This window comes from Aptenodytes patagonicus, chromosome W (assembly GCF_965638725.1).
Source record: "Aptenodytes patagonicus chromosome W, bAptPat1.pri.cur, whole genome shotgun sequence".
NCBI lineage: Eukaryota > Metazoa > Chordata > Aves > Sphenisciformes > Spheniscidae > Aptenodytes > Aptenodytes patagonicus.
Genome location: NC_134981.1, coordinates 45,986,675 through 45,999,301, shown reverse-complemented (window position 1 = coordinate 45,999,301; position 12,627 = coordinate 45,986,675). Strand labels below are relative to the sequence as shown.

Sequence of the window (12,627 nt, the reverse complement as noted above, 5' to 3'; positions counted from 1 at the left end):
GCAGCTATACCAAAAGCCCACCGGTACCCTTTTGGTTCCTGGAAGTACCCTCTCCTGAGGTAGTCTATGCCAAGGATGCACGGAGCCTCTGGGCCAGTCACAATGGGGTGCTTCTGCCACCCATTCCCAGTTAGACTCACTTCGGCTTCCAATACAGTTAGCTGTTGGGATCCCCCCGTCACCCCAGAAATACAGATGGGTTCTGCCCCTATATAGCTTGATGGCATTAGGGTACACTGTGCACCGGTGTCTACTAGAGCCTTATACTCCTGTGGGTCTGATGTGCCAGGCCACCGAATCCACACAGTCCAGTAAACCCGGTTGTCCCTTTCCTCCCCCTGGCTGGAGGCAGGGCCCCTCTAGTCCTCCTCACAGTACTCATTTCTCATTTCTTGTGCGTACGAGTCAGAAGTTTCTTCATTAAGATCAAGAGTAAGATCAGCCCTTCTACTCTGTCTGAGGAACTGCCCGCTGGAAACTGGAGCAGCAATTTTCCTGGAAGAACCTCTTTCTGTGATTGTTTTCCCTTGCAATTCACGTACCCGTGCCCCTAGGGCTGAGGTAGGTTTCCCATCTGTCGTGGTTTAATCTCAGTCGGCTACTAAGCACCACGCAGCCGCTCGCTCACTCCCCCCCGACGCGGATGGGATGGGGGAGAGAATTGGAAGAGCACAAGTGAGAAAAACTCGTGGGTTGAAATAAAAACAGTTTAATAATTGAAATAAAATAATAATAGCATAATAATAGTGTAATAATAATAATAATACACAAAGCAAGTGATGCACAGTACAATTGCTCACCACCCGCCGACCAATGCCCAGCCAGTCCCCGAGCAGCGGCCCCCCCCGGCCAGCTTTCCCCAGTTTATGTACTGAGCATGACGTCACACGGTATGGAATGTCCCTTTGGCCAGTTTGGCTGTGCCCCCTCCCAGCTTCTTGTGCACCTCCAGCCTTCTCAGTCGGCAGAGCACGGGAAGCTGAAAAGTCCTTGGCTAGTGTAAGCATTACCTAGCAACAACTAAAACATCGGTGCGTTATCAACTTTGTTCTCATCCTAAATCCAAAACACTGTACCAGCTACTAGAAAGGAAATTAACTCTATCCCTACCGAAACCAGGACAAAACTGCTGAAGGAGAAGGTGAATCGAGCCAATTTGCAGAAGTCAAGGCCATCCAGCTGGCTTTAGGCATTGCTGACTGAGAAAAGTGGCCAGTGCTCTATCTCTATACTGACTCATGGATGGTGGCAAATGCCCTGTGGGGGTGGCTGCAGCAATGGAAGCGGAGCAACTGGCAGCGCAGAGGCAAACCCATCTGGGCTGCCGCATTGTGGCAAGATGTTGCTGCCCGGGTGGAGAACCTGGTTGTAAAAGTCCGTCACGTAGATGCTCACGTACCCAAGAGTCGGGCCACTGAAGAACATCAAAACAACCAGCAGGTGGATCAGGCTGCTAAGATTGAAGTGGCTCAGGTGGAGCTGGACTGGCAACACAAGGGTGAATTATTTATACCTCGGTGGGCCCATGACACCTCAGGTCACCAAGGAAGAGATGCAACATACAGATGGGCTCGTGATCGAGGGGTGGACTTGACCATGGACACTATTGCACCGGTTATCCATGAATGCGAAACATGCGCTGCAATCAAGCAAGCCAAGTGGTTAAAGCCCCTCTGGTATGGAGGACGATGGCTGAAATCTAACTATGGGGAGGCCTGGCAGATCGATTATATCACACTCCCACAAACCCGCCAAGGCAAGCGCCACGTGCTTACAATGGTGGAGGCAACCACCGGATGGCTGGAAACATATCCCGTGCCCCATGCCACTGCCCGGAACACTATCCTGGGCCTTGAAAAGCAAGTCCTATGGCGACATGGCACCCCAGAAAGAATTGAGTCAGACAACGGGACTCATTTCCGAAACAACCTCATAGACACCTGGCCCAAAGAGCATGGCACTGAGTGGGTGTATCACATCCCCTGTCATGCACCAGCTTCCAGGAAAATTGAACGATACAATGGACTGTTAAAGACTACACTGAGAGCAATGGGTGCTGGGACGTTCAAACATTGGGACACACATTTAGCAAAGGCCACCTGGTTAGTCAACACTCGGGGATCTGCCAATCGAGCTGGCCCTGCCCAGTCAGAACTTTTACGTACTGTAGATGGGAATAAAGTCCCTGTAGTGCACATAAAAAATATGCTGGGGAAGACAGTCTGGGTTATTCCTGCCTTGGGAAAGCCACACCCATCCGTGGGATTGCTTTTGCTCAAGGACCTGGGTGCACTTGGTGGATAATGCGGAAGGATGGGGAAGTCCGATGTGTACCTCAAGGGGATTTGAATTTGGGCGAGAATAGCCCATGATTTGAACTGTATGATGTTAATTGCTATGTAATATTATATGCCATATCTATGGTATTACAGTAGGAATGACCCAGATGAAACCGTGCAAAACACAGTAATGATGGAACCAGAACTGACTTCAACATGAAACAATCCAACACCACATACCATCTCCATCTTTCCTGCCCTGGAAGATTATTACGACAGATGGAGCCCAAAGTCATGGACTAAATGAACTCACCGAACATTTTAGAGGGATGGCCCACAGACTAAGGGGCACTACACTATATCTGTGTGTATATATATCCAAAGACAGGAAAAGGGGTGGTGATTAATGGGAATGTATTGGAATGTGGGGGACCTGGGCATGGCGTAGATGGTATAGAATAAGTGATGGATACTGTCCTGGGTTCGGCTGGGAGAGAGTTAATTTCCTTCCTAGTAGCTGGTACAGTGCTGTGTTTTGGATTTAGGATGAGAACAATGTTGATAACGCACCGATGTTGTAGTTGTTGCTAAGTAGTGCTTACACTAGCCAAGGACTTTTCAGCTTCCCATGCTCTGCCGACTGAGAAAGCTGGAGGTGCACAAGAAGCTGGGAGGGGGCACAGCCAGGACAGCTGACCCAAACTGGCCAAAGGGACATTCCATACCATGGGACGTCATGCTCAGTACATAAACTGGGGAAAGCTGGCCAGGGGTCCGCTGCTCGGGGACTGGCTGGGCATCGGTTGGCAGGTGGTGAGCAATTGCATTGTGCATCACTTGCTTTTTGTATTCTTTTATTATTATTATTATTTTATTTCAATTATTAAACTGTTTTTATCTCAACCCATGAGTTTTCTCACTTTTACTCTTTTCATTTTCTCCCCATCCCACCGGGACGAGGGGAGTGAGTGAGCGGCTGTGTGGTGCTCAGTTGCCGGCTGAGGTTAAACCACGACACATTGGAAGAGACAAGAAACATTTGTCCTCTCCAAGCTCTCTAGGCAATTCATCTTTTATAAAATTTCTAGCATATCCTGGCTCAACTGTGTCTTTTCTAGGTTGAATGATAGTAGCCTGTCTAATTGTTCCTTATACAGAAGCTGTTCTATACCCTAGGTCACCACCATCACCTTTTTCTGAAACTTTTCCAGTTCTGCTCTACTGCTATATCTTTTTGGGGAGGGGAGCGTGGTGAGTATGACTAGAACTGCATACCGAATGGAAGATGTGGATGCGCCATGAACCTATACAGTGGCATAATGTTCAGTGTTTTTCCCTATTCCTTTTCTGATAAGTCCAGTCTGTTATTGAATACTGAGATAAGGTTTTTATAGAACTATGTCGCAACCAATTTTGCATTCCTGAAGAATAGAGGGCAGTTCAGTGCTCACCACTTTATATGTGAAGCTGGTCTATTTTTACCATCTGTAGGCAAAAGTCAACGAGTCATTTTATGATTATCTTCTGCTTTAACACCCACACACCATGTTTCTCAAGTTTTTTTTTTTTTATCTGCAAATTTTCATGGATGGGCCCTTGTTGTTACCAAGTTATTTAAAAGTAGCATCTGCAAGCTTTTTCATATCCAATGCCTGCTCCCTTTCCAGATAATTTATGGATCTGCTGAACAGCACAGGTCCCTGGATAGATTCCTGTGGGATTCTGCTGGTGACCCTCCTCTTCTGTGAGAACTGATCACTTATCTTTTAACCAGTTATTTATCTGTGTAAGGACTTCCCCTCTTATACTGTGGTTACTTAGTTTACATGAAAGCCTTTTGAAGATCCAGCTAGGCTGTCAGCCATGTTTCTCATATTTACACGCGATTGTTGACTTCGTCAGAGAGCTCCAATAAGTTTGAGAGGCCTGACTTTACAAAAGCTGTGCTGCCTCTTCCCCAAACAGCATTTATGCTTATGCCTCCTAATGCTATTATTTTTTAAGAGTTTTCAATAATTTGCCCAATATGGAAGTCAGCCTTGCTGGTTTGCAATTTCCTGGAAGACCTTTACAATTGGTATCATCTTAGTTGATTAGATATCAGGTTGATTTTGAATGAGAGGATATGCACCCCAATTAATAGGTCAGCTATTTTATTCTCAAGTTCCTTGAACTCTTCAAGTGGGTAATCACTTGTTGGCATGTCTTCATCTAGACACAACTTCAGCTTTCAGGATTCCTTTTGCTAACCGCTCTTGTACTACTGTTTAGCACATCTGACTTCCTTTTTGCCTCTTTGCAAGTGTCTCTCAGTAAATAGTATGCATTTGCTGCATGGTAACTTTAAATAGTCTCTGTGCCACCCTCAAAAATGGAACATTTTAGCTGCCCCTTTTAGCTTCTATTCATAATACCCTTTTTGAAGCTAAGTATGTAAAATGAGAAAATGCAGTAGTGTATTTTTTACTCAGCATGTTATAGCCTATGTTGCTGTCATAGTTAGCCATGTAGTCAAATACTATGTCTTTTCCCTGTTTAGGCCTGGAGTTTCAATCCATCAGGGTTCTGTTACTTATTTACACGTTTAGCTTGTTGATCTGATTTGCATCTGTGCTCCCTTTAACATGCAACACCACTCTTCTACCAGTATGCCCTATACTCGCTCCTGCATGCTTTATACCTTGATGGTTCTTTAGTTTTACAGTGAGATTGCCCTTGCCTAGTCAAAATTTCCACCTTTCTGTTAACAGATCTGTTATCATAGCCACAATGGGAAGAGCAAATAGATACAGTAATCTCAGTGCCATTTAGTTGTATTTTCTGGAACATTGATACATAACTGTGAGCACATTGCAAAGAATTAACAATGTGCTAACGAAATCATTCTGTCCTACTTTTTAGGATGTTTCTGGGACTATTTCTTTTGGGTGTTTGGAAGATAATTCTCAGAGCCAATGAAATAGTTATCTTTTGCAAGTATTGCACTTGCTATAATTGTAGGTTTTTGATGCTTTGGGTCTAGTTTTGCAAGGCTGTAAAGGATAATAGGGTACTGGTATGCGATCGAGTTCTTGCAGCTTGAGTTCTTGCATCAGCTGATGCATAGTAACAGACAGTGAATATACAACTAAGCCACACTGTGGACTAGTTATGAAGTAAAGCATGTTTGTTAAGCTAGCTATTAAACTATGCTTTTATAACCAGCATAAAGACAGAACATTGAGATGATTAAAGCTGCAATGTTTTCACTTAGCAGGCTGCATTGTCAGTTCCCAGATCACTCTGATCTTCTGTGCTGTAACTGGAAAAGATGAAGTGTGTATTAATACACTCCCGATGTATAATAATTTTGTGTAACTTGAAGAAACAAAGGGTGCAAAATGCCAATTGTTTAGCGTGGTCCCAGCTGCCTAAATATAGAAGTACTTAAATCTTGTATGTGAAATTAACAAACTATAAACGTCACCAAAACTGTTTCATTGTAAATATGGGTGCAGTTGAAATCATAGCTGGCTATTTGTTTATAAGATTTTTACATGATTCATGTACAAATCTGGTACAAAAATCCCAAATCTTTTCTTATGATAATGTTGTATTTGGCAACTTTGTGCTGAAGATTGAAGCCTGTCTTTTAGCTGTTGACTCTAAAACTTGCTGATGTTAAATCTCCATGAGTGCCTAATTCAATCTGTCAAGTTTTATTTTTATTTATGTGTGTGTGTATTAAAAAATTGTGTTTCTCTACAGTGATCTTTCATCAATCTTGATTCCATTTTAATAGGGCCCTGTCATGCCTGGCAGTCATTCTGTTGAAAGATTTGTAATAGAAGAAAACCTCCACTGCATCATCAAATCCCACTGGAAAGAAAGAAAGACTTGGTAAGATGCTGCTTATTGTTATGGGTTCCCAGCACTGTTTATATACAATCATGGCTTCCCCTAACATCAGGGACCTTCAAAGCCCAACAACATTTAAGTAAAAGTTTGAAACTCAGCATTTCCTGAAGTGTTCAGTGAACTATGGTTGACGCTGTTATCTGGAATAATGTGAGGCTGGAGTATCCTGATCATGGATTGTTCATGTAATTCAGTAGGGCTGAGGCACCCTGATAATTGCATCCTGGATTATCCAGGATTTCTCTACAGAGGATGGCACAGACCCACTCTTTGCAGTGCTGCAGAGACTCTCAATGTGTTTGTACCATGCTTTCCAGCACAAGCACGATGAGCGTTGAACTGGCTCTGTCTGGAAGTTTCCTGTTGCTCCTGCTTCTTCTTCATCCCATTCTTTTTTCCTCTTTTTGTAATTATATGGAAGAGATAATTGAGCCAGGTCTGCATGGGAGCCAGTACAGTGTCAACAAAGTTTATTATTTAAAGTTCTATGCAGCTGTAGGAAATGATGTTGCAACAATGTAGCAAATCTCAATGAGAGACCTTATGGGGAGGGAAGATGGTTTAATTTTAAAATAAAACTGAAGTAAAGCTTATTCACACTCACCCTCTCAGGAATCAAAACATGAGTGAGTCCCAAGTAGTCTGTCCAGCAGTCAGGCACCAAGATGGTTGTATCTGGGTAATCTGTTCAAGATTCCTTGAATTGACAAGGACAAGGGATTCCCACCAGCTACTGAGTCCTCCTCATGTCTCCTGGGTTGTTCTTCATTTGGAAACTGTGTGCTGGTTTGGGGCCTTTTTGTATGCTTAAGGAGTTGACAAGTGGTTGCAATCTTTTGTCTTTCCATCCTGTGTTGGACACCTCTGAGAGTCAGTAGGATTTGCTCACTGTTTCTGTTCTGTATCTCTTTATCTGTGTGTCTTATGGCTCCTACCCTCTTCTGTCTTCCCACCATTATCTCTTAATGGCTTGAATCTTTTAGTCTGGATGTGGGCTATCACTTCTTTTAGGCTGCCCTTCCTTTCCCCAAGTTGGGTATCCTGAGAAGCTGCAGGTAGAGGTGTGCTAGGATCTTGATGACCTGTAAATCTAGGTGACATTAACATATGCTCTTATAGCCTGTCAGGGAGCCACAAGGGTAGGGTGCCCTGCAAGGAAAGGGGAGCCAAGGGTGACCCCAACACAGGCAGGGCAGTGGCCTCACTGACAGGGTGCAGTCCCTCAGGACCCAATCAAGAGCAGAGAGGGTCCATGATGATAACCAGGGTCAAGCACAGTCCGGTGATCACCAGGCAAGTCTGTAGTGATGAGGCAGGGCTGAGGTCGAGTCAGTGGGTCAGAATCGGGGAGGTAAAAGCCCAGGTGTAGGCATAGCTGCAACACAACTGCAGGTGTAGCTCATGCAGGGCCAGGTGCAAGAACCTCAGCTTAAAAGCAGCTCCCAAGGAAAAAGGGTTGGGGGGAGCCTCTGCTGAGCATTCTTCTAAGTCGTTATTTTAAGGCCACATAATGGGTCTGGCTGGGATGGAGTTAATTTTCTTCATAGCAGTCCGGGGGGGTAGGCAAGAGGCTGGGAGGGGACACAGCCAGGACAGCTGACCCCAACCGACCAAAGGGATAGTCTGTACCATATGACATTGTGCTCAGCAATAAAAGTTTGGGAAAAGGAGGAGGAAGGGGGAGACGTTCATGGTTATGACGTTTGTTTTCCCAAGCAGCCATTACATATGCTAAGGCCTCACTTTCCAGGAAGCAGATGGACATCCTCCTGCCAATGGGAAGTAGTGAATGAAATCCTTATTTTGCTTTGCTTGCGTGTGCAGCTTTTGCTCTCCCTATTAAACTGTCATTATCTTGATCCACAAGTCTTTTCATCTTCCTTTGGTTTTCTCCCCATCTCGTGGGAGAGGGGAGTGAGTGAGCAGCTGGGGGTGGGGTAGGGCATGTGTGTGGTGTTGGCTGTTAGCCAAGGCTAACCCACCATAGTCCAGCAGCAAAAGCTTGGGGGGATGTACTCAGGGCCTTCCTTCCCTCTCTTCTTTCTGGTGCTTTCACACTCAGACATTCCTATTCATTTTCCATTCCCACACAGGCGATCAGCTCCGGTGCAGGCACGTCCTGCAGTGGAGCAGCGGATCGCTGCGTACAGGGGGGTTTCCTGAGCCGGGGAACCCACAGGGGAGTGCAGAGACCCTTCGAGAGCCGGCAGCTCTCACGAGGGTGGCTGACGAGGCATGGGCGGGGCCAGGAGTAACTGGCTGCCACCCCCCACTCCCACTAAAGGCAGCCCCAGGGAGCGCTAGTGACCAGGAGTGCTGCCAACAGGATGGGCAAACAGGGTGTGGCACGTCAGCTAGGGTGTGGTGCAGCAGTTCGCGAGGGAGGGCGTGCAGGGAGGGTGCCTCTTCGAAGGAGAGGCACTCCATGGGCCAAGTGGGGGACTCGGCGTACACATAACCCAGCAACTGGGCACAGGTCAAGGGCACTCATCCTACCTGACCCTCAAGGCAGAATGGTGGACACTCATCTGAGGGTAAAGGCTGCAGCTCCAGCTGGGGGGTCTGCACCACCTACCCCAGCGGTGGCTGATGCCTCCACGCAGACGGAACTGCTGAAGGGAGAGGCTTCAGTGCAGACCTCAGGCTGCAGGAAGTGCCTAGACCTCTCTCCTGGGGTAGGGACAGGCAGCGGACCTGCCTGCAAAAGGTGTGCCCAGGTGGAGGACCTCCTGCAGCAGGTGGCTGAGCTGCAGGAGGCGGTGAGAAGGCTGCAGTAATGCAGCCTGATCTGCCCCCCGTATAACAACCAGCGCCACTAAGAAAAGGTGACGGGTGACAGTAGTAGGCGACTCTCTTCTGAGAGGTACGGAGGCACCCATTTGCCGACCGGACGCACTCTCTAGAGACGTGTGCTGCTTACCGGGGACTCGCATCAGGGACGTCACCGAGAGGCTATCAAGCCTCGTACAGCCCACTGACTATTATCCGCTGCTGCTGTTTCACGTGGGCACCAGTGGCGCAGCCAGGAGCAGTCTGAGGACTATCAAGAAGGACTACAGAGCCCTGGGAGTGGCGGTAAGGGACTCGGGAGCACAGGTAGTTTTTTCATCAATCCTGCCGGTCAAAGGGAAGGGGTTTGAAAGGGCCACTCGAATCTGGCGAGTCAACAAATGGTTACGGGACTGGTGCCACAGCCAGGGGTTCGGCTACTTAGACCATGGGACTCGCTTTAAGAAACCTGGTCTACTGGGGGCTGACGGGGTCCATCTGTCAGAGAAGGGGAAGAGCATCTTCGGTCATAGGCTTGCCAAGCTGGTGAAGAGGGCTTTAAACTAGAGATGCCGGGGGAGGGGAACCTCAATCCATCCCACTCCTACCAGTCTGATGCCAGGGCCAGCGATAGATGCCCAGAGCCTGGAGAAGGAACACAGGTCAGCAGGCGAGCGCCTGAAGAGCAGCACAAAGGAACTCCAGCCAGTAAGACAGCTTCATCCGGGGCCCAGCTTCAATGCCTCTATGCAAACACACGTAGCATGGGGAATAAACAAGAGGAGTTCGAGACGTGCGCGTGCCTGCAGGGCTACGACCTTATTGGCATCACGGAGACGTGGTGGGATGGCTCCTATGATTGGAGTGTTGGGATGGAGGGATACAGGCTCTTTAGGAAGGACAGGCAGGGGAGATGAGGAGGGGGTGTCGCCCTCTATGTCAATGACCAGCTGCAGTGCATGGAGCTCTGCCTGGGGATGGATGAGGAGCCAACCAAGAGCTTGTGGGTCAGGATTAAAGGGAAGGCAGGGACAGGTGACATTACAGTGGGGGTCTGCTACAGGCCACCCGACCAGGAAGACCGAGCGGATGAGGCCCTCTATAGACAGATAGGAGCAGCCTCACGCTCACAAGCCCTGGTCCTCACGGGGGACTTCAGCCACCCCGACATCTGTTGGAGGGACAACACGGCAGGGCATAAGCAATCCGGAAGGTTCCTGGAATGCGTCGATGATAACTTCCTTCTCCAAGTGGTAGAGGAGCCAACGAGGAGAGGTGCTACGCTGGACCTTGTTCTCACCAACAAGGAGGGGCTGGTGGGGAATGTGAAGCTCAAGGGCAGCCTGGGCTGCAGTGACCACAAAATGGTGGAGTTCAAGATCCTTAGGGCACCGAGGAGGGCGCACAGCAAGCTCACTACCCTGGACTTCAGGAGAGCGGACTTTGGCCTCTTCAGGGATCTGCTTGGTAGAGTGCCATGGGACAAAGCCCTGGAGGGAAGAGGGGCCCAAGAAACCCGGGTAATATTCAAGGATCACCTCCTCCAAGCTCAGGAGCGATGCATCCCAACAAAGAGGAAGTCAGGCAAAAACACCAGGAGGCCTGCAGGGATGAACAAGGAGCTCCTGGACAAACTCCAACACAAAAAGGAAGCCTACAGAGGGTGGAAGCAAGGACAGGTAGCCTGCAAGGAATACAGAGAAATTGTCCGAGCAGCCAGGGATCAGGTTAGGAAAGCTAAAGCCCCGATAGAATTAAACCTGGCCAGGGACATCAAGGGCAACAAGAAAAGATTCTATAGGTACGTCGGGGATAAAAGGAAGACGAGGGAAAAGGTGGGCCCTCTCCGGAACAAAACGGGAGACCTGGTTACCCGGGACATGGAGAAGGCGGAGGTACTCAATGACTTTTTTGCCTCGGTCTTCACCGGCAAGTGCTCGAGCCTCACCGCCCAAGCCGCAGAAGGCAAAGGCGGGGACTGGGAGAATGAAGAGCCGCCCACTGTGGGAGAACATCAGGTTCGAGACCATCTAAGGCACCTGAAGGTGCACAAGTCCATGGGACCCGATGAGATCCATCCACGGGTCCTGAAGGACCTGGCGGATGAAGCTGCTAAGCCAGTATCCATCGTATTTGAGAAGTCGTGGCAGTCCGGAGAAGTTCCCACTGACTGGAAAAGGGGAAACATAACCCCCATTTTTAAGAAGGGAAAAAAGGAAGACCCGGGGAGCTACAGGCCAGTCAGTCTCACCTCTGTGCCTGGGAAGATCATGGAACAGATCCTCCTGGAAGCTATGCTAAGGCCCATGGAGGACAGGGAGGTGATTCGAGACAGCCAGCATGGCTTCACCAAGGGCAAGTCCTGCCTGACTAACCTAGTGGCCTTCTATGATGGAGGGACTACATCAGTGGACACGGGAAGGGCTACAGATGTCATCTGTCTGGACCTCTGTGAGGCCTTTGACACGGTCCCCCACAACATCCTTCTCTCTAAACTGGAGAGGTATGGATTTGATGGGTGGACTGTCTGGTGGGTGAGGAATTGGTTAGATGGTCGCATCCAGGGGGTAGTGGTCAACGGCTCAAGGTCCAGATGGAGATTGGTGACGAGTGGCGTCCCGCAGGGGTCCGTATTGGGACCGGTACTGTTTAATATCTTCATCAATGACATAGACAGTGGGATCGAGTGCACCCTCAGCAAGTTTGCAGGTGACACCAAGCTGAGTGGTGCGGTCGACACGCCAGAGGGACGGGATGCCATCCAGAGGGACCTGGACAAGCTCGAGAAGTGGGCCCGTGTGAACCTCATGAGGTTCAACAAGGCCAAGTGCAAGGTCCTGCACCTGGGTCGGGGCAACCCCCGGTATCAATGCAGGCTGGGGGATGAAGGGATTGAGAGCAGCCCTGCCGAGAAGGACTTGGGGGTACTGGTGGATGAGAAGCTGGACATGAGCCGCCAATGTGCGCTCGCAGCCCAGAAGGCCAATCGTATCCTGGGCTGCATCAAAAGAAGCACGGCCAGCAGGTCGAGGGAGGGGATTCTGCCCCTCTACTCTACTTTAAACTAAAGGGGGGTAGATTTAGACTAGATATAAGGAAGAAATGTTTTACGCTGAGGGTGGTGAAACACTGGCACAGGTTGCCCAGAGAGGTGGTGGATGCCCCATCCCTGGAAACATTCCAGGTCAGGTTGGATGGGGCTCTGAGCAACCTGATCTAGTTGCAGATGTCCCTGCCCACGGCAGGGGGGTTGGACTAGATGACCTTTAGAGGTCCCTTCCAACCCAAACTATTCTATGATTCTATGAGGCCAGTCTTAACACTTCTCTTGCAATTCTTTTGCTGCCAGACAATAGTCCAGTTAGATTTCTTTATTTCTGCTGAAATAATATCCGATATGGGTAACTGGTGACCCAGATAATTTACCACAGATATTTAGCTTTCTTGTGTTCCCACGTAAGAGCCAGCAAACTTGGTATACTCTGTAAAAATTAGGCAGGAATAGTGGTTTTGGTGTAGATATGTGTTGTAGGTTTTTGGTTACAGCTTTTTGACTCAGCAGAGACTAGAAATCCAGCGCTGTTAAAGTTAATGGAAGGGACTTCTTTATTTCCCCAAAGAAAGTAAGATTAGAGGGAGGTTATAAGAAGTGCTAGAGAGCTAAAATTTGAAAAATAGCTTT

The 12,627-nt window shown here is 48.4% G+C and overlaps 1 protein-coding gene across 2 annotated transcripts in view; it reads left to right on the top strand.

Moving 5' to 3' along the window:
- Window positions 1–12,627, top strand: part of LOC143172063 (nuclear cap-binding protein subunit 1-like) — an 85,022-nt gene that overhangs the window by 22,230 nt on the left and 50,165 nt on the right. Inside the window, exons 1-2 of one of the 2 annotated variants that reach the window (XM_076361297.1) lie at window positions 3,489–3,530; window positions 6,061–6,158. In XM_076361297.1, the coding sequence (XP_076217412.1) occupies window positions 6,070–6,158 (89 nt within the window). In that variant the 5' untranslated portion in view covers window positions 3,489–3,530; window positions 6,061–6,069. Of the gene's footprint in view, window positions 1–3,488; window positions 3,531–6,060; window positions 6,159–12,627 lie in introns of those variants that run through there. The other variant, XM_076361296.1, reaches the window with a different exon arrangement.